Source organism: Phalacrocorax carbo, chromosome 2 (assembly GCF_963921805.1).
Source record: "Phalacrocorax carbo chromosome 2, bPhaCar2.1, whole genome shotgun sequence".
In the NCBI taxonomy this organism is placed as follows: domain Eukaryota; kingdom Metazoa; phylum Chordata; class Aves; order Suliformes; family Phalacrocoracidae; genus Phalacrocorax; species Phalacrocorax carbo.
In genome coordinates this window covers 133,719,209-133,747,199 of record NC_087514.1, presented here as the reverse complement: position 1 = coordinate 133,747,199, position 27,991 = coordinate 133,719,209, and the positions used below count along the sequence as shown (strand labels likewise).

The 27,991-nt window shown below is 40.2% G+C and overlaps 1 protein-coding gene and 1 long non-coding RNA gene across 9 annotated transcripts in view; one reads left to right on the top strand and one right to left on the bottom strand.

The window, feature by feature from the left end:
• Positions 1-15,556, top strand: part of ITGB8 (integrin subunit beta 8) — a 49,955-nt gene extending 34,399 nt beyond the window's left edge. The window contains exons 10-15 of one of the 2 annotated variants that reach the window (XM_064444471.1): positions 1,879-2,284; positions 4,514-4,739; positions 6,341-6,444; positions 7,575-7,738; positions 15,123-15,248; positions 15,503-15,556. In XM_064444471.1, the coding sequence (XP_064300541.1) occupies positions 1,879-2,284; positions 4,514-4,739; positions 6,341-6,444; positions 7,575-7,738; positions 15,123-15,248; positions 15,503-15,556 (1,080 nt within the window). Of the gene's footprint in view, positions 1-1,878; positions 2,285-4,513; positions 4,740-6,340; positions 6,445-7,574; positions 7,739-7,831; positions 13,558-15,122; positions 15,249-15,502 lie in introns of those variants that run through there. The other variant, XM_064444472.1, reaches the window with a different exon arrangement.
• LOC135312078 (uncharacterized) overlaps positions 1-27,991 on the bottom strand; it is a 68,113-nt gene that overhangs the window by 9,067 nt on the left and 31,055 nt on the right. For 3 of the 7 annotated variants that reach the window (XR_010371728.1, XR_010371722.1, XR_010371725.1), the window contains 6 exons: positions 16,433-16,517; positions 13,622-13,663; positions 7,630-7,724; positions 6,832-6,888; positions 4,867-5,518; positions 4,007-4,067 (listed from right to left, as the gene is read on the bottom strand). This is a non-coding gene — a long non-coding RNA (uncharacterized LOC135312078). The remainder of the gene's footprint in view (positions 1-4,006; positions 4,068-4,866; positions 5,519-6,831; positions 6,889-7,629; positions 7,725-13,621; positions 13,664-16,432; positions 16,518-27,991) is intronic. The other 4 variants (XR_010371724.1, XR_010371727.1, XR_010371726.1 and 1 more) reach the window with 2 other exon arrangements.

Below are 27,991 nucleotides of genomic sequence, written 5' to 3'. Positions count from 1 at the left end.
CTCAAGAGATCATTTTAACTGTAAATCCTCCTTTCAGTATTTGTTTACAGACAAAATGCTTTTCCTTAATTCTCACATTCCTTTCATTGTCTAATCCTTCTTCCTTCCTTTTCTTACCAAAACACAAAGTGTATTATATTCTGAAGGAATCCTATGGCCTCATCAAGGTACAAAACTAACTTTGGCTATTAGCAAGTGTCAGTGTTCACAGTGTTGTAATTTTTTATTCACAATACGTTTAAACTTTCTGCAGCTTTGTTCAGAACCATCAGATTTCACAACTCGTACGCAAGACATGATTTGCCCTTCCCTCCCATCTCCTTGCCATTCCTCCAGTAATGTGTTGTACATGAAGATGATGTTTTCTAGCAGGGCTCTGTGATGAATAAAAAGCACATTCTCTAGCTGCAGCCTGTCCTCCCCATGTGATACGCACCTGCCGTATGAATTAATTAGTGCCTAGCCACACTTTTGCCCTGGAACTGAAGAGAAGTCGTCTCATGCATGGAGAGTGTAGGCAACTGAGGGGTTATGTGTGTAGTGGTGCATTTAAGAAAGAAGAAGAAGAAAAGCAAAGGGCGAGACAAAGCCTGTGTGGCCCCTCAATACGACATTAAGAAGCGCATGCATCTGCACAGCATTCTTCTCCTGTTGTCCGTGTAGGCAGCCGTGTAGGCAGCCGCAGCCCTGCTTGCCACAAAGCCACTATTGTCCCCAAGGGCTTGGCTGTTCTCATGTGGGGGTGCAGCGGGAGGGGGAGACAGCAATGAGAAATGAATGGTCTTAGTCTTTGTGGGTAGTTTCAACTTCATATGTAATGAGTTTCTTAGGTTTTCTCTTTTTTTTTTTATTTGGAAATCTTTGTTCTTTGGTGGTAAACTGAAAGCATCTGCTTCTGTTGGGCTCCTTTCTTGCCTTTTCCTCTTGATTATATTTTCTCTGTGAGGAGGCAAGGAAGAGTTGTTTTCTGTCAGCAGGCTCAATAGCCTTAGTGAGAATACCCTGTCAGAAGCCTACCAGACAAAAAAAAAAAACCACCAACCAATTGTGAAATACAAGATTGCTATCCAGCGGAAGTATCACAGATGTCAGAGCTGTCAAAGAGTTTTGGTAGTGATTAAAACTCTATGGCAGTCACCTAGCACCAAGAGGATCTGGGGTCCTGTGCAAGGACTCTGAAAAACCACAGGGGCTGCTGCTGTAGCAGGTGCTACCAGGGTAAGGTCCTGGGGCATCGTGGTGATGGCCATATGTGGTCAAGAGATAGGCATTGGGTCCACCCCAAAGCAACATTTAGTTTGCCCAGGGCCACAGCAAGACTCTTGCTCCATTCGTACTGTAGGAATGGCAAAAATAAGCTGCTGCTAAGGTGTGAGCCACTTCTGTGCTTTAGTAGGAATAGAAAGGGCCATCCAGAAAACCTGCGTGGTTTCTATTCACACAGGCCATTTCTACAGCATGAACATTCATTATAGGTTCTTTTTATGAAAAGTATCTCTTTCTGTTGTGTATTGCAATCCAGTCCCAATTCTTGTCTGAGTATTTCTATAGTATCCACAAAAATGTACACATTAAATAAGATCAGGAAGATGATGATGGTAATTCTATATCTATTTAACTTGTATTCAACTTGTCATCTGGAACTATGCTTTCTTCACATGAAAAGTAGACTGCTGTCAATCTTCTAATGTTAGGGTTTTAACTGTATTTGTGACAAATTACTAATATATCATTTTTGACAGAGGACCACTGTGTATTTTGTTACTAGCTATTGCACATTCGTACCTATGTAAGATGCTGTTTTATTTATATGTTAAAATTTTTAAGCCATTTATAGGAAATAGTGATGATGTAAGATCTGTCTTTATTCCTTCTTAGGTACTTTTCAATGTATCAGTTACAATGAAAGGATGTGATACAACTGGAGGAAGAAGATATGCAATACTTAAGCCTATTGGTTTCAATGAAACCACCATCGTTAATGTGCAGAAAAGCTGTGCCTCTCAGTATGGAGACAGTGCAAGGCACAACAGAGTATGGGCTGATGAAACTTTTTCTGATGGCAAACAGTCCCATTGCAGTGACAATAACTGTAGCTCTAATAGAGATACACTTCCTTCTGAGAGGTGCAGACGACACCAGGACCAGCCCATCTGCAGTGGTCAAGGAAATTGCATAGATGGAAAATGTTTCTGCTACAAAAACAAGCTAGGCAAGGTGTATGGCAAGTACTGTGAAATGGATGATTTTTCCTGCCCATATCACCAGGGAAACTTATGTTCTGGTAAGCTGCAGAGTTTATGTCAGTATTTTGGTCTGGTTTGGTTTTGTTTTGTTTTCTGAAGCTTATATACGTGGTGCAGCTGAATGATATCAGGCTGTCAAGTACAAGAATTGTGTGTGCAGAGTTAGTGTGTGAAACGTCTTAACAGCCTGGTAGGAATTTGTGCTCCAGGGCTTTCTTCACCACAAAGGTGTGCACTGTCTTCAAAACTTCAGCGCCGCTTTTTAGGGGATTTATTGAGTTTTTTCTAAGTTTAGCTATTTTAAGATTTAAATCTCAAACTTCTTCAGAAGTAATGATACTGATATCTTGGATAAAACAGTAAAATTATTCCAGGAAGTAAGTTGGTACATTTCAATCCAATGGGAATATAAGATACTAAGAGATTAGAAGTAATCATAACTTTCAGATGAGGTTCTGATTTTCTGACACCGTAAATCAGTCTTGTGAGAGATACAGTGACAGTTGATTCCGAATACTGCTATATATGCTAAAGCTGTTCAGAACACCTGCTCCAGAAAGGAGAGTATAAGTGAAACATAAACAGGGAGAGTTGTTAGAAATTCTTATTCTTTTTGTGAACATCTTTATGATTTTTAAAGAAAGCATGCAAATGAAAATTGCATGTAAACAAAATACAAAACATGTATTTTTAAGATAGACTTATGAAGGAAAAAGGGGTTTGAGTCAGTATCATTACTGTTTCTCTACCAGAATATTTTGTTCCCCTCAGAAGTAATTAAATATTTTAAAATCTATACTTCTGTCCTGCGTCCTTTCATTTCACTGTATACTCACCAATGAGTGAATTGAGGGACCAATTTTTTCAACCACCGTTGGATAAATTTAGAGTAATACTGTGGACTTTAGTAGATTTATTTGGGTTTTGCTCTGCTGATGACTGTGAACTTTACATAAAATGAAGATTTATAATGTTACCTAATCCTTTAAATACTTCATTGCAACACAAAATTAAGGTTCATCTTCCCACTCTTCTTTCCCACCAACCAACTTCGCAAATTTACTATTTCTTAACCATAAGCAGGCCTTTCAAACTTATAAGCTCCTAAAGCCTGAGAAGTCATGCCCTCCTTGGCAGAGGACACAGGGAATTCTTCATCTAAGAGGTGTTGGAGACTCACCTGTGATGGAGTCCACAAAGGGAACCTGCTGCCAGGGGCTATGGCTGAGCAGTGTGCCTCTTCGTGTGCCTTGCTCTGAGACGTCCTATGATCCCCTTCCCCCACCCGTTTTCCCCAGACACGGCAAAAAAAGAGGCAGCCTGTACCTCGGCCTCACTCCCATTTAGGGGACCCCATCTGTTAGATGTGACTGTCTCCCTGCCGCTGCTCTGTGGGTCCCTGGAGCACAAGAAGGGCCATCACAACGTGTGTGAAACTTAGGTACTGCCAAGGCATAGTTGAGGAGACCTGATGAGATTTGCTAGACCTGCCTGTGCTTTATGTGCTCTCTATTTCTGTATTTCCTAAAGGTGTTCTTACACACTGTAAAAATGTGGCCAAACTTTATCAACACATCAGGTGTACACCTCCCTAAATGTGCTACAACATGGAAAATATGGACTTTGCCCTAAAACTCCCACTGCTTTGCCTGGGAAATTGTAAAGGCCACCAGAAGTTCTTCGTAGCCTTTGAATCCTTGAAGCTCTGTGTTTTAAGCTCTTATTAAACAACCTACAGTTCATAAGCATAGCATACCCACCTGTCCAGCTCAGTCATCTGTCCTTTAGAAGGGCAGAAAAGCAGTGCTGTCATGTGTGCTTCTGAAAAGAAAAGAAAAAAAAGCAACCTGGCATGTGCACATGAACTTGATAGTCCTTCCTCCACTGAATCTTGTTGTTTATTTGAATTGAATGCTTTCTGGCTGAAGAGAAGTTTGTTTAGTTTGCCTGAAGACTGTTTTCTTGGTCGTTGTGTAATTTTTCATCCCTGCTGCTTTGGTCCAAGGCAACAGGGAAAATTCTAGTAAACGATTTAGGATGACATCAAGGTAGCAGCTTTTGCTCAACTTAATAACAAAAAGCAGCCATAAATATCTGTCATGCTGGTAATTGCAGCCCAAATTGTTAACTTAAAAACTAATTAGCAAGCCAAGGCCTAAATTAGCTCTGTTTAATGTAAAGCACCAGCAATACAAATGCATGCGTACAAAAATTGTCTTTCTATGTTTTCATAAAAGCACATGACTCAAGGCTATCTGATGTTGTAGGTAATGGTGAATGTGAAGCTGGTAAATGCAAATGCTTTGCTGGCTGGGAAGGTGACCGTTGCCAGTGCTCGTTACAATCAGCAAAGCACTGCCTGAATTCAAAGGGCCAGATTTGCAGTGGAAGAGGAGAATGTGTATGTGGAAAGTGTGAGTGCACAGATCCAAGAAGCTTTGGCCGTTTGTGTGAATATTGCCCAACTTGTAACAAAGCCTGTGAAGAAAACTGGTACGTTTCTTGTGCTAGACTTGACTTTTTAACTCTGTAGTGTTGAAACAAGGAGAAATATTTCTGTTTGGCTATATGTGTGATATATTTCTTAGATATATAGCAGGAAATTGAAAAAAAATCATACTTGATACTTTCCTCTATGTAGCTGAGAGGTTCACACTGCCAATTAAGAGAATTGCATGTCCTTAACTGTGTTCACCAGTCTGTGTCCAACCATCAGCTTTCTGAAGTCAAAGGAGGTGTGTCCTATGAGTATCCTTTTCTTCATATATTTATTAAAAGATGGTTCTTCATATGAAATATTCTGGATGGGAAATAAAGCCCATAAATTTGGAGTTTTAAAAACAGACAGTAGATCCTACTCTTGAATGTCACCGAGTCCAATAATATTCTCCAGTTTTGTTTTTGCACATTCCTTGTGCTTCTCAGCTGAAAAAAGGTGGTGTGGAACAAGAGCAGTGCCTGCGCATTACCGCTGCCATCGGTCAGCAGAGCAGGGCTGGTCTTACCCAGAGAACAACATTCACCGTTACTCAGTTTTAAACCGCTTAGTCTTTGCTGTGCTAGTTTTAAAGCATGCCATTTTTCCTTACTCACGTAAAGGAAGGGACAGTGTGGAGGTTGAAATGAGCAGCCTAAGGAGGAAAGAGTCTAGACCAAGCTGTCAGTGCCACACTGGCTGGTGCTGGCGTAAAGACTCAGTGAAGGCCTGTCTTTAGGCGTGTCTCTTCTACACCTTCCCATCAGCACGTGTAATCTTCTGCATCCCACTGTGGCTGAGAGGGTGAGAGATCACTCTTTAGTTGAAAAGGGTATTGTCATCAAAACAGAATTGTTGTTTATTCGCACTCATTTGAATTATAGCTCATCTGTTGAGTATACTGGAGAGACAATCTGGGCCATGTTTGAAAAGATGACTGCCAAGACTTCACTGGATAAAATGCAGTTAGCCTTGCTGGCTTACTCTTGTTCAAAGTCATTGTGAAATGCATGCCTTTAATAAATTCAGAAAATGGCATACCTTCGTTAAAAATTCAGTGAGGGCTTTCTCAGGATCACTTGTGATGTCCATCTTCTGTAAGGCTATAAAGTGAAGATGGCAAGACTGCGCTGCCTCCCACCTTCTGCACTTCCCAGCAGCAGGACCTTATGTGTCTTTGTCTTAACATAGCATCCAAAAAATTATTAACAAAGCTGTGTTTCCTACACCTATCTCTTCCCTTCAGAGCCAGCAAGTATCCCAATGAGATTGATAGATAGGAAAGGCTAGGACTGAACTAGAGGCTGACAGCTGAACAAAGGGTGCTGGACCCTTAGCTACACCCCCTTAAAAGCACACATCACAAAATGCAGAGAGCAGGGGCCGGATGAAGATGACTCGAAGCCGCAGACATGTTTTAATTTATGACTTCTAACTAGTTGGTTCTGAGAAGCATCACAGGGATAAAATGCTGGGAGAGGCATCACATTTCAAAAAAAAATAAATAAATGGCGCAATGTTTTTACTAACAACAGGAAAGCATTATGTGCAAGCAATATGTCAGCCTGTTGATACAATCTCTTTAAGGGGAGAGCAATGACACAGTTTTATTTTACAGGAATTGTGTTCAATGCCGTCATTCTAACAATGCATCTCAAGCTAAACTTGAGCAGTGCACAACCTCTTGCGCTTACCTGCTGCATTATATTGACCAAACTTCAGGTATGTGACATTTTCTAGGTAATTTTAATATGAGATTAAAATCTCTTGGGATTAATGATTGAATCCATCACCGTTACAATGTCTTCCAAAAGTATGTCATATTGTTACAATAACAAAGAAAGCAGGAAAAAGAGGAAAATCACTCACAGCTTCGGGGAAAGTAAAAGATAAATAATAACAGGAAATGTGAATGGCAAGGGTTGCTAAATCAGATTTCCCAGCTCTGTGAGAAGTCACATCTAATAATAATGAATCCTGCCTGAGCAATGCTTAAAGAAATATTTATAGAAATCTGTTACGTATGACCTCTGTATGTTTTATTAGTTTGGATATGGTTACATTATTTGACATTACCAGAAACAAGGAAGAATGAAGTAGAATGCTTACCTCACGTTCAGTAATGTTTAAATATTCAAGTGTAAAAAAACTGCACAGTTATGAGGGCTGTGGAAAAACAAAAGTTTCTTTAATAAAGTCTCATAAAGCTTAGTCCATGCTGCAACAAAAATGCAGGTAAATGGTTAGCTTTTGTCACTTCACGTTTTTGTATGTCTGCTTATCTTACAGTTGTTCATCAATGAGAAAAACTAACTTTGAATACTTTTCTCATAACTTTAGTATTCATTAAAGGAAAGCTTGCTGTGTGAGAGAGGTTTACCAGTGAGAAGAGCACTGGACAAAGATTCAAGAAACCACATTTCCTTTCATATTTTGCCAATGATCTGCACTGTAACCTTGTGAAGATTAAACTGTCTTGGCCCCATACATCTCTAACTATTCACCCTCCCTATTTCAGCTATCAGCTCACCAGCTTACAGAGAATTTGTGGTGGCCAACACAGTGAAGCTGAATCTTAGTTCTGTAGATTAAAGGAATAATAGTTTCACCATTTTTCCTACAGGGGATCTTAATCAGAATTGCCTTTCGTGATATGCCCCACTATAAAAGCTTGCATATGGTGGCTTTTCCCCTTAACTTCCTGAAAGTTATTTTCCCTTAACTTTTATCAGGCTTGTGTTTAATGTTTTTATTTATGCAACATTACTATGCAGTGGTATATACAACTGTGTTTGAGGGATGTGCCTATTCCATACATTAGACTTTACACTTGTGTTTTCCTTTCATTGCAGAATGTTTCTCTGGACGAAGCTACTTTAGAGTCTTTTCCATAATCTTTATAGTTACCTTTCTGATCGGGTTGCTTGTTGTCCTTATCATCAGGCAGATAATTCTGCAGGGGAGTAGCAATAAAGTTAAATCTTCAGCTGATTACAGAGTATCTGCAACAAAGAAGGTAATTGATTTCAGAGCCATCATATTCAGTAATCTTTTTCTTGCACATGAAAGTTAGCTAATTGTTGATAAAAATTGTATCTTCTCCTTCAAGGATAAGATGTTTTTGCCTACTGTTTGTACAAGAACAGTAACATACAGACGTGACAAACCAGAGGAAATAAATATCGACACCAGCAAGTTGCGATTAAATGAAACTTTCAAGTGTGAATTCTGAAGACAGTGTGTTTTCTGCAAATGTCTATTTTCATCATGCTCGACTTTTAAAAAGTTACCTTTTGTACTGTGTCGGAATCTTGACTGTTGCTATATGGTTTTGTGTCGTGTGTTTTGTTGAATACTGTAACAAAGTGACATGTAAGCATATTCACGTAATGTGACTATGTTTGAAACTATAGCTGCTGTATTTTTTTTTTTTTATTTTTGAAAGAGAAATGTGCGTTACTACTGTTCAGGAACATTAGTGTTGATGTAGCACTTTAGCGTATTCTAATTTATTTAGTTATGGCCTAGAATGTAGGTATGAACCGGTCTGACAAAGCACTGATCTCACTCTACATGTAGCTAGTACTGATGTGCTCTGTGGGAATGGACAAAAGCTGTGACTGAACTATTAACATTGCTGTATATTATAGCAATAGATAAAACTATTCAAATGCTCTTAAATAGAGTAAACGGTACTTTTATAGTTCTCTCAGTTGACTAAATTCCACTGATTTGTCTGCTTTAGCCTCTTAGCTTCTCCTTTTTACTTAATAAAAATGACTGGATTAAATGAGTGCTTAGTTACTGGTGTGGATGTATAGTTGTGTGTGTATGCACACACATGCGTGCACAAGCACAGAGATAAATTTTATAAATATAGTTTTTTATACATTATGATGTCACTTAAAGATAATTTATATCTGATGAAGAGTAATTTTTACCTTTTCTACTTGTTTCAACATAAAAGTTCATATATGAATTTTAAGGTATTTGGAAACTGAGTGGCTACAGAAAATGAGAGAGTTCCTCTGTCCAACAGCATAGTCTACGTGATGATCACTGCCGGCTGACTTCACCTTTGGAGTCAGCAGCATCAACTCCATTGCAATCAGATGAATTACAGCAGAGCTGTGTTTGGTTTGCTAGCTACATGTCAGTGTTTTGCCAAATAAGGGCTTTGTTCTTTTTGTATGATGTCAGACATAAGTCTGATTTTACACCCATGTTCTTTTTTCCACTGTAAACTAGTTGACAGGATTAGATTTCAGGAATCCTTACATAACCACTTCAGGTTTTGTGACTGTGCATTGAGAAATGTGTCCAGTGTGACGCGGAAAAGCACCTACAATTTGGAAGAAGGTGAGGAAAACAGGAGTCTTTTTCTCAAGAGAACACATTCATTGACTTCATAAATGTGGGATCAAATTCTGCCTTCAGAAATGGGCAAAACTCTTCTAAACACAGCGGGACCAATATGAGCTTATCCGAAAGCAGAATTTGAGCTACAAGGTCAAGCAGAAGTATTTTCTCACCCCTGACCCCACCTGTAGTGGTAGAAGACATGTTGTTGTTATATGCTAGTTGGAAGAGTCAGCCAACAGTCTGATTTACTAATGTTATGCTGCCAAAACCCTACAAAAATCTCGTCAACCTCTAATGCACTAAAATCTTGCTGGTAAAAAAAAAAATCATCTCAGAAGAGAGTATGCAGTGTATCATTTTAGCAGCATTAGTTACTGATAATTAAATATTGTTCTGTACTGGTTATGGATAAGAGTTACAGAAACAAAGCAGGAACTCTTTACATGCAGTTTTTAGAAATTAGTATATATTTGTATTTCCTATTCTGTATTTCTTCTGCAAATTCCCACTGAAGTCTGAGGAGTATACATGTGAAAGGAAGGCAGGATGCAGAACAAATGACAAGTGTTCTGTGAGTGTTGACAATTAATTTATAGGGTCATGGATCAAGTGAGGGATGGAGAAAAATAATACAGAGACTGTGGGCTTTCCATTAAATTATCATAAAAGCTTTAGATTCTAGGGCTTGGTTAAAAAAGAAAATGTAAACTGGACTATTAAAGGTTTCTAAAGCAGTCTTCAAAGTAGTCCCTGAGCTTCCTACCATACAGGCAAAAGTGTCTCATTTAAACAAAGGGGTGTTTCCTTATACTGACCCTGATTTTAGTGATAGCTCTGTTATCTTATAGATTAATTCTGTAATCTATCACGTATACCTTAAACTTTCATTTTCTTTTAAAACACATACAACCATTTTCCTTCTATGCAAATTAACAGATTCCAAAGCATTGGTTTCAGTGGGATTAAGATAAAAGATCAATAAAGATATATCTGCTGTTTGCCTTGTCACAGTTCATTAGTATTTTTAAGCTAGTAGGAAACACAGTCTCTGGGTATCTATTTCGCTTAACAAAACAAAACAAATTTAAAAGCTCAGCAGAGAATATCTGAGTGTATAACAAATTATGTGATTATGTTCTTTAAACAGAGTGATAATTTATTTTTTTATATTTTTTTTTAGCAAAAAAGATTCCTCAGATGTATTTCCCATTACGTCCCTGAAAGCATTTACTGAAGTGATAGCTAATGGTTTGGGTTTTTTATAAATTATTTTTCACTGTTAGAGGGAGTTAAATTATGTGGGTAGAGGACAATGGAGCTGGGTTCTTTGTGGGAGAAAATTTGAGCTGTAATACCTGTCTTCCACACACATCACATGGCTACTACTTTTCTTCTGCAGTGCTGCATGCGAAGGGGCACAGCCAGTATTTCTTTTATCAGACACCTGCCTGAATGTTTAAAATGCTTTGGTCAAATAGAGCGGGCTCACAGGACAAACTGCACTGTAAGCTGCTTGCTGTCCTGAGGTTAAAAAAAAAAATTTTAAAAATAGGTTTTTTAAGGAAGAAAAAAAAAGGCAAAAAAAAAAAAAAAAGCTTTTTTGCATCTCCCTCATGGTTTTGCTGCATTGTGGAGGAGGCTAGTGAAAAAGAATAAGCTGCTGCTAATGTGACAGGTCAAAGCTTTTGGAAGGCCCATGGGGAGCTTATACAGAGCAGGATCCTTGGGAGGAGGCTTTGTTTCTAGGGATGGAATCTATCCATGAGAAACTCTGGCTTTGCTTGGTACTTGTTTCCCTGTGCCTTTGACCATGTTTTTCAGAAGAGCTGCTGCAGGAGATGAATAGCCCAACAAAAGCCTCACTATTTAGGGAGCTGTGTTCCCTCAGCACATGACCTTAAATGAGAAAGCAGCCTGTAATTCACAAGGAATTTCCTCAGCAATTGCAGAAGAACTCTGCTTCCTATAGCGCTTAATATGGGAGATATTAAAGTTTAATTAGTTCATATTAGTTTTCAATGTATTGTGCGTCAAAGATGCTCATAAAAATAGGGGGAAAAGAATCTAGCCTCCGAATAGAATGTTCCAAACTTCCTAAATAAAGCTTCTTATACTAGGCTTCTTCAAAAAATGAAAAAAAAGTTAAATAATTCTACTGCATGCCTATACCCAAAAATGTATTGGCAGATACTGTTGCATCTAATCATTGGTTTTGGTAGTTGCTTTTAGATTTGCTCCCACAAACAGAGCATGACTTTTCACAGCAGAACTGTTACTGTTAAAATCCATATGTATAATTTTCAAATTCTAATCCCACTTTTTTTACCTTTAACTGGTTATTTGCCTAACATTTCAGAAAATACATGTTTATGCAATTAAAAAGCATGTATTTTACTTCAGATTCTTCTGAAGACTCTAAAATTAAGAAATACTATGAATTGATTACTTCCAAGCACCATAACTATGTTAATAACATTGCTGCAGAAGTGTGTGGGAAAATAGCTGTTGCATCCACAAAACGTGCGCATGGTATGCAAGGAATTTTCATTGTGCCCAGCTGAAATTCCCTTACGTTCACGAGGAATGTTAAAAGTGAACCTTAAAAAGGAAGGACGCTTGTATAGGCATAGTTTACATTTTATCCATTATTTTCAACTGGATTTATTTTTTCCTCTCTATGGTGTCATGGAAACCTGCTATATAAAGTATTTTTCAGACTGCAGTGGAAAAAAAATCCTTTTCCCAGTCTGATCATATATAATATTTGTTTCCTGCTTAGTGTGCATACCTAAATGTACATGTGTTGCAAACTGTGGGAGCGAATGTGTGAAGCAGCTTCAAGCAACTGTTAGTCCTAAAGTAGCCGTAAAGCCTATTGATGCCCAAGGCAGAGAGATGCAAGGGTACTGCTGCCTGCACAGGGACTTGTAGAGGGGTGGCATCCTCAGCAGGCGCAATGCATCCTACAATTCCCAGGTTGGGAATGATCCTATAGCATCCCTACAGAGATGGTGCTCTGAGACCACACTTCTCCACTCCTCCAAAGTAGACTGGCTTGGCAGAGGTGGTGCAGTTTGTGTCCTAGGCGCTTGGCCACAGACTACCCTCAGCACTGCAGGCTTTTCACATCTTTACTCATCAAAAAATGCTTGCATGTAATAGAGAAAGGGACCGCCTGTGCCAGTACGAACTGTAAACCTCGATGGTGCAGACCTCCATTAAAGCTTCTGGGAAGCCTTGGGGCATCTGCTCATTGACTTCCCACCAGCCCCAGGATCTTCGCCAGCCAGCCTTAAGGAATCTAATCTGTAGCTGGGAAAGGGCACTTCTCATAGACACATCGTGCTGAGTCAGTGCTGGGTGACGCTTTGCTCTGACCGTGAGTGTAGTGCCAGTGTTCTGGCTGGCTATTTTCAGGAGAGGGGAAAGATTTATTTGCTAAGCAGAAATGGAGCAGTAGTTAAGAAGAACACTACTTTTTAATTATGATCTTGACACTGCTTTGATGCACAGACATCTCATGGATCTTACAGAGAATTGAAATTCATGGAGAGGCAATAAAGGTTAAAATTAGCCAGCGTGGATGCATTTCTATAGCCAGCCAAATCAGTGGGGTTTCAGTGAGTGTAAGCCAGCTCAGAATGGTTGGCCTTTCTTGGCAGGGGAGGGGAGGAAGAAAAAGAAAAGAACTAAAATTAGTAGATTCTTCAGCCTTAGAGATGCTGCTCTGGATTGCATGTTCTCTTTGTCTCCTTTTCTGCACACAATCTTAAAAAAAAGGTACCTACATATTTAAAAAAATAAAAATGTCTGGCATTTGTTAAAATAATGGCTTCTACCCAAATCCTAACATTTCATCCTGATACCTATATTGTGTTTGGGCTGTTTCAGTTTTATTTTGCAGGGAGATTTTGGAAGATGAAAGATTCTTTTGGAAAGGCATTAATGTTGGATGACTTCACTGTGCTAACATCTTCTTCACTTTTACCTACTACTGCTTCAAAAAATAAAGCTACTTTAAAGTGTCTTATTTAGCGATGGTGTGACAGCTATTAATAATACTACAGTTTTAAACTTTCTATTTAACATATAATACCTTCTGTAAAAAAGTATATACAGATAAATAATGTTTGTCTAGATTTTATGCATAGAGAATGTTAGTAAGGGAAGAAATTTAAAATAAATTTATAACTTCTTACTGTTCATTTTACATTTTAAATGATACTTTTAAATCACTACTTTTGTTTGTCTGGAAATATACTGAATATTTTATTATTTAAAATAGTATACTTTTATAGCTGTTTAATTTCAGTTGACTACTAACGTCTATTTTGGTATTTATTAATGAGTTGACACTGTAGTATATTGAGATGTTTATTTTTCTATCAGAGCTGTAACGACTATGACATAGCATTATTTTAATGCAACATCATTGTACTTGCTCTCTAAAAAATAAAATCAATATTTAATCCATACAGATTTTTCATATTTTTAATATATAATATGTCTGTGGTAAGTTAATGGAAGAGGTACTCACCTTTTAAAAATATAAAGCACTTTCATTAAGGTGCACAAATGTCTGCAAAGGGAAGCATATGATTACAGTTGTTTTTAAGTGGAATAATACTGTGTCAGAAGAGATGGAATACAAAAATATCGCATTTATCAGATGTGGGCAAACAGATGAATGCACGTTCAGGTTGAACTTCGAGACCGTGGGAAGGAACACGACAGCAGTTAGCAGTTCGGAGGTGCGAGTGGTTTACCTTGCCCAACCCAAATGAGACATGAATGCACCAGGAGGTGTTAGCGCTTTGCAAGGAACAAGAAGATACTTCTTGTAGGAATATAACCTATAGATTGATAGGTGGTTACGATAGCCTTTCTTCTGCTTTGCTCTGTTGGGTGGTAGAGGAGCTGGTTTTCTAGGAATGGGTAAATCTCTCTGCAAATGCCTCATCTATGCCACTCGCTGCAGGCTTAGGTTGCTTTAGGAGTACTGGTGAAAACACATCACTAGACTGGGAAGGTGACACATGTTCTGTTCTCGAGCAGAATCAGTAATAGCGTCTGCTTTGCACAATGCCACGAAATTTCTCATCAAAAGGACTTCAGACATGCTGTGTACAAGAACATTCAAAATTTGTGCTGTAAGACCATGATGCCTCAATAAGAGACAGCTGTGGCACTAAGACACCTGACAGACATCACTGGTAAAACTAGCTGTTCATGCTTCTAACATGATGCAGTTTTCACTCTGGGGATGAGAGAGAGAGCTAGAATCAAGTGACAACTGATACATGCTCAGTCATCACGTCACTTAGTGTCCAGGACTTAACAATACAATAGAAAACCTGGGAGAAGGTGTACAGCAAAACTAGAAAAAAAAAGTAAATATTACAAGGTCCATCTGTTCGTCATTGTTGCTGCTTCCATCAAAGCAAGGAACTTAACCCCGATATATGCCTGATGAGATTGAGGCTGAGAAAGTTCCTTTCACAGAAACAGGAGTCATCAGCCCTCACTGACACACACAGCAAGCACACGCAACCAGTCCTACAAACTGAGAAATACACATTTTCTTTGAAAGCTCTTTATTGAGGGAACACTAATGTTGTCACTAACTCAGAGTAAACATAAACCTAGATCTGAATTTCAGACATATAATTTAAGCATATAACTTGAGCTACATAGAGCTTCATTTTGCCATTTGATAGTAATCTTGAAACTAAGGTTAGTGTTAACACTTAAGTCCCCTATAGAGAGGGATCCTGGCACCAAGCTGTATTGCATACCCTATATGTTGTGGAATGATGGTAAGTGATCTGTATGAAGTCTTTCTTTCTTCCTATGTCCTGAAATCCAGCAATTATGTCACACCTATATACCTTAAAATGTCCAGATAACAACTAATAGGGTTTTTTACACTAGCGGCATTGCATTTAGCCAATCTTTATCCACATCCACAAAGTTGTCAGTGAGGTCACAACAGCATCCTAATTTGGCTCTAAAGTAACACAACTGCTGTTTTGTTGCAGATACCCTTGACAAGAAAAAGGCTTGCTGCTCAGTCTCTCCAAAGAGGAAAGAAACCTAAGTTACAGCCTCTAAAGCCGGAGGAGGAAAGAGATCCTGATTTCAGCCACTTTTTTGACACCAGTCATGTAGGTGCACGCTACTACAGAATTTCTCTCCCTGCATGATTGCCTTTGTGGTAGGTTCAGAGTCTGATCCAATATACAGAGAGGATGGGAGGAGAACAGTTGGTTTAGGGACAGTTGGTTTGAGTGAAGATCTGAATATGCATGATGACAACCAAAAGGCAATAATTAGAATTAAGAATGAAAACTTTGTTAACAGATTGTTTTTAACTAGCAAGGAATTAATCTGAAAAGTAGGTGGTTTCTTCTGCTTTCAGGACTACAACAAAGACAAGAACCTTGGAAATACATTCCTGCTGCCCTGGGTTTAAAACCAAACAGTTTAAACATATTGTATGAATTAAATAAAAAGTCTAGTTTTACAGAAACCCAAATGGTCTGAAGCTGTGTTTAGAGCACAGGTACTGTCAAGGTGGTGCAGGGGCTTCTGGCTACTCAACTTCTGCTTGGGAGTCTTGGGATGGTCCAAGGTGGGTTGGACTGTACAGAATTCATGTTACCTAGACATAGGCTGCCAGTCTGATTTATTAGCAGTAAGAGGCCCCAACATAATCTCCTGCCCCTCATCCCAGGGAAACAGTGGTGGGTGGCAGAAAGCAGTGTCTTCCTTTTTGCAAACTATTCTATCATCTACTCAGCCCATAGCATAATATGTCCTCTGATTATTTTCTTGGCCTTGAACAGCATGATTCATGAAGGACAGTTACTGTTTAATAAAGATTATGTGTATGCCAGCTGATAAAACTGAATGATTAACCACAAAAGCCTAATATTGCCAAGTTATGTCACATATGCTTATTGAAATCAGTGCATGTGATGTATTTATTTCAGCTTTACAGCTTGCCGAGTCCCCCTTTTGGGGCCCTAAGCCTCATCCAAGCCTCTTGTTTATGCCTCAGCAATCTGGAGAGCCCAGGACCTGTTCCTGAGTAGGATTGCTCTGCTCTCAAAACTGCTCACAGGAGCAGCCTCTCCCACAAGACCCCTTCTGACTCATTAGCCTTTGACCGTAGCCTTAACACATCCATTCTGAAAGCATTACTGAGACTGTAAGATACATGGCTGAACTGCTGAGGAGACAGGGGACATGTCAGTCAATGGGTTTTCCACAGAGTTTTCAGATACACCTTCGCTTTACTCTGCTTTAGATGAAGCAGGAATTTTAAAGAGTTCAGGGTGGTCTCTACCTAGATTATCGTTGTCTTGAGCAGTGTTTAAGGTGTACAGCTTGTGGTTTGACTTCTGTCCTTGAATCGTTCTGCAGCCAAGATCCTGTGGAAAAAAAAAAAAAGACAGCTAAAATAAATAGTTCCAACTTCCTCAGCTTCTGGTGCATCTCTCCATATCTAAATTGGGCTATCAGAGAAAATTTTCCTCACTGTGCTGCCTTTGAAAATTGCAGACACTGAATCAGAGGGCTTCATCAGCAAACAGCTGATGAGGAGAGCTTTCTTATTTTTTGGGCAGACAGGAACAAGTTAAAGTCTGTAGTGTGAAGCTAAACAGAGCATCTCTGAACCTGGCCAGGTGCAGTCACGTTCCTCTGCTCCTTTCCAATGTTAAGAAGTCAGGGCTATTTCTTGGTGAACTAGCCAGTCCTCAGATACCTGCAGGGATTCTCCTGCTATAACCTTTAAATATGATACCCTCACAGCTTCTGAACCCAAAGCCACATTTCCCTTCCAGTACCACCATTCTGATGACAATTTTTATTATTTGTAAATAGTTCTTCATGTATATCTTTGTGTGTGAGTATCTACATATTCCATCCAACTTAACTTTTCTTTACCAAGAAGTCCATTTGTGGTTGCTAAAATAGCCTGTCAGAACAAACTATATAAATCCATGTACTATATATACGGATATAGTCTCACATACCTTTTTGTACGTATTTAGAACGGGATTCTTCCCCTAATTCCTCATGAATAGCAGGATCTTCCTTGAAACGTTCCTATACATATTCCAGTAATGACTAGGCTGCTGTCATGTTGAAACCACAACTTGAAGTGTTCCCCAATGTTCATGTCCTTCAGTCTTTGCCTTTTATCTTTTTTGGCTGCTGCCTTGCACCCTCGTGATCACAAAGAATTTATGAAAGCAACTATTGCGGACTACTCTTACATTTTCTATTTATCCCCTTTTCACTCAACAAGAAAAATAGTTTGGATTTGAACTACCTGAAAATAATGCAACTCACTGTAAATTCCTGAACTACCCAGGAAAACAAATGGCTGTCAACATCACTTGAAATCTCTCGAAGGAAATTGTGTAATTGAGTCTAATTGCTATCATTTAAGCTATTTGATACATTTGGTGACCTAGTTCATATGGAATTCAAGTGCTTTTACCTTGCCAAGTTTTACTCTCTTCTTGCTCAGTGCCCAGTTACTACTGCTTCTCTAGGCCAGTGCAGGAGCTTGCCAACAAAGTGAAGTCTTCAATGTCCTTTGAACCAGAGAGATAAGGGAACTGTTATTCTTGAGCAAGCTTTGGCAAAGAAGACAGTGTTATAATTTTGCTATGATTACAACACCTGGGCTATTGCAGTTTTATTGGATATAAAATTTATAGTCAATTTATACACAGCTACTCCTGAAATCACCAGTATAACATATCCAAAATCTTGCTAATTCGAATGATTATTGTATGAGGGACTTGCTTGAAGATTTTTTTTTTTAATTAGAATCTTTTTGAGATGTCCCTTAGAATGGTATTTTTCAGGTACTTACCTTCCCCAGGGTGTCTCCCTACAAGACATTAAAACAGGATTTAATTTACGGTATTCACAAAGAAGGTGAGCAGCACTGTGCCTTCCTTACCTTAGAGATACAGAAGCGACAAGTGCTCTCGCAGTACCAGAACCATGTTCTGACAAGAGTCCTTACTTTTTATACCAGTGCCCCACTGAAATAGCCAGACTTTTTCAGACCTGGAGTCCATCTAGCCCGGTGTAGCTTGTCTCCAGCAGTGGAGTTGTACTGCCATGGGATGCATAAGCACACGCCAAGAGTATATTACTTCCCTGAGTTTCCTCCAGCCTCCAATCATTTTTCAGCTTAGGGAATTTCCTACATCTGATTAGTTTGTTTAATCAGTAACCCTCACTTTCAAGTACATGCCATTGAACTTACTAAAAAAAAATCATAATCCACCAAGGTTAGAACTGCTGCATGAAGAACTGCTTCCTTTTGTTTTGAATCCAGCACTTTTCTTGGTGGCCTATAGCTCCTGCATTCAAACAGACTGGGTATTGAGCCCCAGCCACTTTCTTCTGTAGAACTTGTCACATCTCCCCAAGTCACCTTTCCCAGACTGCAGAGTCCAAGCATACATGGTCATTCTTTATACCAAAGCCTTTCCTTATCTTTGATCATCTTTGTTGCCCTTTTCTGATCCTCTCCTATCACTAGCATCCTCTTTTCTTCCCTTAGGGATGAGGGAGTAGAGCTATTTTCAAGATTCAAAACGTAGATGAACCACCTACTTACATAGGGATAAACTGATGTGAGTCTTTTCTTATTCCTTTTATAACACTTCCTAACATTTGTATTACTTCATTTGATACAGAATTTTCATGTCTTTTTCCTTAACAGGGGTTTTATACTGAATTACTGTCCTACCATGTTTAGCTCTGAAATCACTGTATGAAGGAAAGCTGATCACTCACAGCTATCTTGAACACAAATGCTAGCAGTTTGGTTCCCCTTTGATTCAAGCAGAATCTCTCGCTCTTCTTCATAGCGTCTGCTTAGTCTGCAAGTAACACCATTCCTAGTGAAGCAGAATCTCCTCCAGGTACCACCCTCCTAGCATTACAGGTCTGCCTTTCTACTTCTCTCTCCAGTCCTGCTCAAGGTACAGTGAATGTTTCAGAGGAAGTTCCTACCAAAGTCCTGGTCTCCAGCTTTTTTTCAGAGCAGAAAAGCTTTGCCTCCAGAATGTCCTACCTTCTCTCTTCTTTATGTGGTTGATGCTCACCCAAATACCCTCAGCTGCAACCCACTGCCTCTGAGGTTTATCAGCTTTGCACTAAGTAGGCAAATTGTATGTTTTTCTGTATGTCTAAACCCCTGTACATTTGGTTGCGGGATGAGAGCATCTCCCCCTCTTCCCTTTCTGCTGGACTTCCTAATTCCAGAGGGGCACTCACATTAAGAGAGGGCACATATATATAACCCAGCTGAGAGAAACCTGTTACTGTAGTCATGTTTCCTTTCACTTGCCAGTGTGACATTCCTGGATATCTCCTCTGTCAGCCTACGTTTCAGCAGAAGTAAATTGCTTTTTTGAAGACTAAACTGTTTAGCAACCTCAGTGTGTCCTTAGTGAACATCTCCATTAGCCCACTTTCCTCTGGGTCAGCTATCCTACCCTGGTTTCCATACACACATTGGCTGGTTTCCCCGCAGGGGAAGCACTCATGTAAATCTTCCTCTCTCCCTGCAAGAAAAGTACTTCTAGTGTTCTTCCTTCCTTTCGCCTTTTCAAATAGGTGCCAGAACAATTCCTAAAGCACTCTCTTTTGCCTCCCATAGCACAAAACCCAGAAAGCCACCAACCTCTTCTGCTCCTATCTCTCTACAAGAACAAAAAATATTGTCCAGCCACTTCTAGACTTCTACTCACTCCATGCTAGAGCTGGCCTTAACAGAGGAAGGCATCCTTGCCTTGCCTCTGGCTTTATACCTGTGGTTGGCTGGCCTCCTCCCACTCATCCCGCTCCAAACTCTTCCCAGACTGGGTTGCTGACCTTGAATGTGCTTGGTTGGCTACCTGATTGGTTAATTAGCACCTTGGCTCTATACAGAGGATTCTTGAAAAGGTAAAATTTCTTAAATGTGATATTAAATTAGTCCTATAACCTGCAGAGTTGTAATAGGGATGTGGAAACAAATTTTATTTAAGGAGATTACAAGATTTACAACTGAAAGGATTGCAATACTGTTAATTTTCCTGTAATGGAACTAAGTTCTTTAGGTCCTAGCTCAGCCTATTACTTCTTTTTAGCTTTTCTGCCTACTAGCCAGTCCACAACTTCCCACAATGGGGAAGGTATCTATAACATCACAACAATTGCTCAGCAAATCTGCTATGTCCTGGCTAAATTTCTCTGTCCATTCCCCACGCTTCATAGCACAGGTTCTTCAGTGTCTAGGCCTGGTTTCCTGTGCATTGATTCTGCATCCTTTGGCATCTATCCTTTCCTATCTTCAGAACTTCTGCAAAAGTATTTTTGGGGAGGGGGGGAAACAAAAAAAAACTAACCTTAATCTGTGGGTGGGTCACTTAGATTCAAACTTGGTAGATCTTAGAGAAAGGGTCTAGAAATCTGAGGGGGTTTAAGGTTTGGGGCCCAGTTAAGGGGTTGCGCCTGAGTCACAAAGAAGATGAAGTTTTTATATATGGGCCCTAAACTGTCCTGCTGTACATGATATCTCTGATAACCACACCATTTTGTAAGTGAGGCTCTCTGAATAATAAGCTGAATTTTTAATTAGACACAGCTATGGCAATGGGAAGAATTGTTTCTAAGACAAAAATTAAAATGAGACAGAAAAAAGGGTGCATCTGAAAACAGTTAAAACAAGGATTATTATGTCATCTACTATAGTGACTATCACCTTAAAACCGGTCTTTTGGGGGTGGGAAATCATTGTTTCACTCCTAGGCTTTGTTCAAAGGCCAAAGTTCTGAACTTAAAAATCTTGGCAGAGATTCCTCCAACTTCTGGCACAGCACAGGCCCAAAGACATTCCTACATTTGTTGAATCCCAAGCAGTGGAAAATTATAAAACAAGACTACTGGGATAACTCTGAAAGTAAGACTCAGCACGGCGGAAATCTATTAAGATAGTTTCCATAGTATGAATCTCTAAGGCTTTTCCACATGGTGTGAGTATTTGGATTAAGGTAGACATCTTGACACGCTGGAGGAATGGGCTGACAGGAGCCTCATGAAATTCAGCAAAAGCCTGTGCCAAGTCCTGCACCTGGAACAGACTAACCTCTTGCACCAATCCAGGCCAGGGTCTGCTTGGTTGGGGAGCATCTGCTGGAAAGGATCTGGGAGTCCTGGTGAACACAAGCTGAATGTGAGACAGCGGGGAGCCCTGGCACCAAAGCAAGACAACAGCAACCTCAGCTGTATTAACAGAAGCGTAGCAAGTGGAATGATGGAAGCGATTGTTCCCCTTTACTTAGCACTTATTAGACCACGTCTAGATATTGCATCAGCTTTTGGGGTCTCAGTACAAGAAAGACATTGAGAACCTTGAGCAAGCTCAGTGGAGGGCCACCAAGATGGTTGCAGCAAGTTGCAGCACGTGCCCAGAGAGAAGAGGCCAAGAGAGCTAGGTTTGTTCAGCCTGGAGGAGAGATGGCTTCGGGGCACCAAAGAGCAGCCTGCCAGGACCTATGGGGAGGTTATCAAGAAGATGGAGCCAGCCTTTTCACCAAGGTCCATGGCAAGATAATGGACATAAGTTGAAAAAGGAGACTGAGACTGAATATAAGGAAAAATGTTCATTCTGAGGGCAATTAAGCATTGGAAGAGGTCGCTCGGAGAAGCTGTGGGGTCTCTGTCGTTCACTGTTTTCAAAACCCAGCTGGACAAAGTCCTGAGCAAACCAGTCTGATGCAGTGTTGACTCTCATTTGAGCAGTAGGTTGGACTAGAGACCCAGCAAGATCCCTTCCAACTCAAATAGGTCTGTGAGACTGTGATAAATGTGGAACCTGGTTAACTCCGAAGAAGACATTGTTCCCTTCTGTATTACCTGCATTTACTTCAAGAGCCTTGCTGTATGAAAGTGGTAAGCGGTTTACTAAGAATCTGCTTGGAGGGAAAAACTGTGATTTTCAGACTGCTTTACAAAGCAGACAGGAAGACATAGCTATATAAAGAAACTTAATACAGTGAAATTTATAGCATATGTTGATTTTTGAATGTGTATTTCTCATCTGGCCATGGAAGAGTTTTGCCATCTAAAGCAAGGGACCATATTCTGCTCTGAGGCATATAGAAATCCCCTTAGCTTCAGTGGGAATAGCATATACATAGCTAAGGGCACGGTTTGGCCCACGGTCAGTAGCCTCCTAAAAAGCTTTTTTCCTACATTTTTTTTTCTTGCAGTATTCATCTTTTTCCTTTCCAAAGGTTCTGTTGTCATTCCTATTGCTACAGTTATAGAGTTCAGTTTAGTGGGAACATCTTTGAAATCTGGTTAGATTTCTTGAGAAAGACCACAGGTAATCAGAAATACAAATTCACAAGATGGCTTCAGGCCAAAAGTGTCACAGAGCAATATTAGACCAAATATTATGCAATTGTTCCGTAATTCATGCTCTCTTCCCACTCATGAGTTGGGTTTGAAAAGTTTGTCCAATATATATGATGTCAGAGAAGTGCCAAATGTTCCTCATGTGATCCATTCTCACATTTCCTGTGGAAAGCGTCCCTTCTCACAATCTTCCCCTTTCCCACATGAAGCTGAAGTTTGTCCATCACACCAGGGTAACATCATCCATGTCCACGAAGTGACAAACCATAACCTGGTTCACTGCAATTTAGAAATATTGTGAAGGGCACTGTTAATTTATGGGTAATTTAGAAGGGATATATCGCGCATGTACAAGAAACTTCACAACAGACTGACATCCACCGTACGTCAGCAAAGCACGGAATACCAGAGTAGAACATTTTCTGTAAAGTGTCAACATTGGGCAGAAGTGGAGTCTCCCACACGGCATAAGAAAATAACAACACAGGAAAAAATGTGCTGAGGCCTTATCTTGTCATGGCTGGCTCTACAGACAGGATAGTTCCTATGACTTTCCCAAGGAAAGCCTTGAATGTGCATGAGATCTATTCTCACTAGAGCATCCAAGGCCAGGTACAGACTGCATCCGTAGAGCTAACAAGATAAAATATTATAAAATATTATAAAATATACACCGCTGATATCTATGCCCTTTTCCTAGATATGCATAAGTGATTATGCAAAATTATTCATATATGACTATAAAAACTTGAAAATTGAACCTCATGACAGTTCTGAACTAGTCCTGGCCTTTTCTGCTGCCTCAGTGTTTGCAGTGGGTGAGAAATCAGGTCTGATTTGCCTTTGGAGGCAGAGGGCAGGGAGAGGAGGGGATGAGATTACACACTCACATGGCCATTCTTTACTCAGGTGGCCCTTCACAAGGTGCACCGGGAAGTGCTGGTGAGTGGGGACAGATGCTGTATCCCATCTTCGAGCATCTCATCACTTCCCTCAGGCCCAACAAGCAAGTGTCTCTGCTCTGCAGTGCAGAAGGGAATGCAGCACAGACTGCTTTTATACTACAACAACATCTTATTTACAACTGCAACATTTTCAGCCCAGAAGATCCTGAAGTGTAATTACAAACTCTAAGTTAAAATTTACTCTTATTAGCTTACTGTTAAGCCGTGTTCTGTCTTCAGTGGAATAACAACAACGAAGCTTGTGTCAGGCTTGTCCTAAGACGTGACTGTCTCCGTGGGCTGAGCTCAGCCATGTTCATCTTGAAACACCACAGCTGCCTAACACAGCCTAACACTGCTGCACTTGAGAGGAGAGTGCTATAAAGAAAGGCTCTCCTGGCTGAATTGCTGCAAGAATTTAACTAGAGAGATTGCAACACCAGCAGATGAAATATCAGTGACATGCCAGCTTTAACAGTCAGCATCTGAGCAGAGAGCAAGGCACCTCAGCGCTGGCAGCAAGTGCTTGGTTCATGTCTCCTCAGCATCCTCCCCACTACTCTGCCAGGGACAGGGAACCGAGGGCCACCTCCTCCCAAACCTTCACTTTCCCTGGAGATTTCTCATTGAGGCACAAAGCAGACAGGACCCTATTAAGATATTAGGAGATTGTATCCCAGGGTTGTATGGCCACAAGTCATTATTGACGTGCACTGAACAGACTAGGAAAAAGCAGTTGAGTTTTTCTATGCAAAAACCTTGAACTGATGCAATACAAACCATTAAATGGGTATTTATGTTGCTCAAAGTCATACAGAAATGTTTTGGGGGTTTTTTTGTTTGGTTTTTTCCCCTCTGGGCATAATATTGCCTAAACTATTGGGATGCAGCAGTAACATTTTTCTTATTAAATTGGGATCCTAAGGGGAAAACTCCTCACATAAATTTTTGAGGTGAAAACAACTGCAGGGATGGTTATTACTGAGGGAGAGACTTAAGCCCTTAACTGCTGACTGACAGTTCATGAAAAAAATAGAGATTGGCAGGGAAAAGCATGATTATGAGAAAGCTTAATCCACTGTCAAATATTTTATTGCATTTCAGGATCAAATTGCAGGCTCCAAGTTATTTTAAATATTAAACAGAGGAATATAACAGATTCTATAAACAAGTCAAACTGTAATGCCACTCATAATAACCTTAGGAAGGCACTCTGATACTACAGCAAAAAGGTAGATTGATTTCATAGGGGAAAAAAAAGGAAGACACTAGATAGATGTATATTTTTATTAATGGTTTTCTTTTCCTCTCAGACAATTGACTGATTGACAGTCCAAAGTGAAACTGCAGTAATGTTGATATTTAAAAAAAAAGAAAAAGATTCCTCAATCTGGTGTTAATTTCCCATTTGATGTAATAAAAATGTCAAGAATGAGACTAAAGAAAAGTAGCTTTGAGTTTAACTTAACTTTTGCCTCTGTGCCTTCTCTGATGTTTTGAGACTGCTTTTTAGCTTGTTTAACAAACAAGGATAATGGTAGAAGTCCTAGATAAAGACAAAACTGAATATTTTCCAAAAACATACATTATTAGCTTGATTTGTAAAGGATGTAATTCTATAGCTCTGGTAGAACATTCTTTAACATAAATTCTAAACCAATGCATATTCATTTAATCTTCCTTAAAATGTAAGATATAATATGGTATATACCTGTAGGGATTGAAACTAACAAAAAATAGAGTTGCAATTAACTTTGCAATGCTTAAGATAAACCAGACCTGCTTTCAGTTACTTTATGGTCTATATATTTATAGGAACACATGACATCACCTTACTGTCTTATATTTTCCCACATTTTCAAGCATGAGTGGAACAGCTACTTCTGACAAAACTTGGTCTCTTTGCAAGTATTCCTGGCTAATGGATCAATGTATACTTCCTTGGGCGCGGTCTGCAAGGGCAAGACCTCTTATGTCAGTAACACTGTGCTTTCATCAGGTTTACAAGAAACTCAGTGTTGCAACCCAGGAAGGTAACCACCTTTAGGGCAGCTCATACTGGTTTCCTTTGCACTATTTTGTCATCAGTGTCAGAAGAACCCTCTGTGCCTCCACCCAGGACGTATGGGTTGTGCACATGTAAACTGTGTAGCACAGATCTGTAATTTTGGCATTGCAGGAAAGGCAACAGCTGTGCGCCTAGAGTAAGGCTGTCGCCCCTCCTGGGAAGCTGTTTGGCTTGTTTCAGGTGGACACGTGCTGTTTGGGTGACCAGAAGAACATGGGCTTCAGAGCAAAACATGAAAGACACCAGCTTGCCAGTACAGATGGACTCATAAACTATTATGGATGCCATATTTACATCCCACAAAGCTACCACATATTTAAGTCATTGCGTGACAGATTAACACACCACAAAAAATATTAACTATCCCAAATTTATTGCCCAACACTTCCATTTTGTAACATATTCCAATTCTTAGTCCATAGTCACAGCCCTTTTCTTAGGCAGCAGTAGGAGACCTGCAGTGCATTTCTTCTAGTGGACTCATGGCCATGAGGGTTACATTCAGCTGTTACTTTTTCAACAGGTAATAACTCTGGTAGTTAACAAAAAAACCAAACTATTAAAACATTTAAAAAGCCGGATTCATCCAAGCATCATTCTAATGTTACTCTAAACGCAGTTTATAAAACTGGAGTTATGCCATGATGAATCAGGCCTCAAAGCTATGCACTGTAAACAGATGGTTGTAATCTAATATAAACTTTAATTCACACGAAGGGATCTGTTGCTGTTTGTGGGCTGCGGCATCAGTAAAGCTCTGAGAATAAATTAGGGCCTACAGTATATTTATTCCACGGGCTCCATTCTCCTGACAGTTGCTTTAAAACCTTTATGAGAAATAAGCACTGCATGTGCAGAATGGAAGGCTTTTATCCACAAAGATTTAGTTTCAGAGACATCAGAAAAACTGCTGATTTTGCCTGTGGATTCAGTAGGTCCAAATAACTCCACATGAACCCTTAACTCCTATGAAAGTGGTGCTATTAGTCAAACTGCAGGAGCAGCCAAGACCCTGGTTACTCACCTGTTGTGCTATGGGCAACACTAGCCCCAGACAAAAAGACAGTCCCTGCCCCAGACTTCCATCCAAGTCAGGATGATTCATTTAGGATGCTGTGGTCAGGAGGAGCATTGGTTTGGGCACATTTGATGGGCACCCCAGAGCAACAGGGTGGGAACTCACTCTCCATCATTTGGGTAGGACCACACAGATGGGCACAGGTGTGTGTGGAGCAGCGGGGAGGGGCAAGAGGGTAGAGAGCTGGGTATAGGACCCACCCAGACAAAACCCCACCAGTTGTACCTCTCTGACCATCATGCTTTCCTCCCCACTTTCTGTAGCAGTTGGTTTATAAACCAGGAGGGGGATGAAAGCAGCATAGCAGTGCCAGGGACCTGGGGCCAGCAAGGGCCAGCTCAGGAGGAGCCCACAGGGGAATCCCAGCCCCAGCTCAGGATCTGGGCACCATGACCAGCACCCCATTGCCACGGTCCCCCTGCTCAGCAGCAGCAGCGCCCACACAAGTCAGCTGCTGCCCTCTCTGTTAGTCTGTCATACTCCTCTTGCCTCTTTTTCTGCATTTTGAACAGTCTGAGGAGAAAGAATTAGGATCCCTACTTCATATGCTTTCTATAGGAGAGCCAACACATGCGCTAGAGACTGGTGGTGTGCCAGGACTCCTTACAGAAAAGCGAGCTCTTCCCTTATGCTTATGCCTCGGGTTTGTGTAGGAGTCTTTGGTAATATTAAGTACAGGCTTTTTTTTTTTGTTTGTTTCATCCAGTGGTTTTAGGTCTCAGGGGTACTACTCCTTTTGCCTATCAAGGGGATCCCTCCTCCACACATGAATTGGTCAGCTATTCATACAAATACTGTTTATTCTTCTGTTTTTGAATTATGCCTATTAAAGAATTTGCTTTGCTGCAAGAGTGGCGTCCCTGGGATTTGGAACTGGCCACATGCCACTGTTTCCACATGCAAACCTTGGAGCTACTCTCAGCCTTTCCATCGTGGCTTTGTGCTTCTACAGCCTTCACGGGTATCATTACTTATTTATTTCCTCTTTTTTTGGTGTGCGTCTGAAACTAGGCATCTGATTGTGCCTTTCAGACTTTAAAACAAGTTTAAAAAGCATGAGTCATGGATCCGATGAAGTCTGGTTCTTCTCCATCCACCAGAAGCCTCCCCATCTTTCCCTGATAACCCCAGCACCCTCTCTCATGTCCCTGTTCATTTGGTTGAAGCAATGCGTGCACCAATTGGCAGGCTGGTGTGCAGGCCACAAACAGCCAGCTTTCAGAAGGATAAGGGGACACTGCTGTTTCCATGTCTTGTATCCCCAACCTGGGATAAATTTCTGCATTTAAGAACTATAGGCCACTGTCATCTTTCAGAAGTTATTAAAGGCAAGCGGCCAACTGAAAAATTATGTGATCGTGCAAATTTCTCATTCTC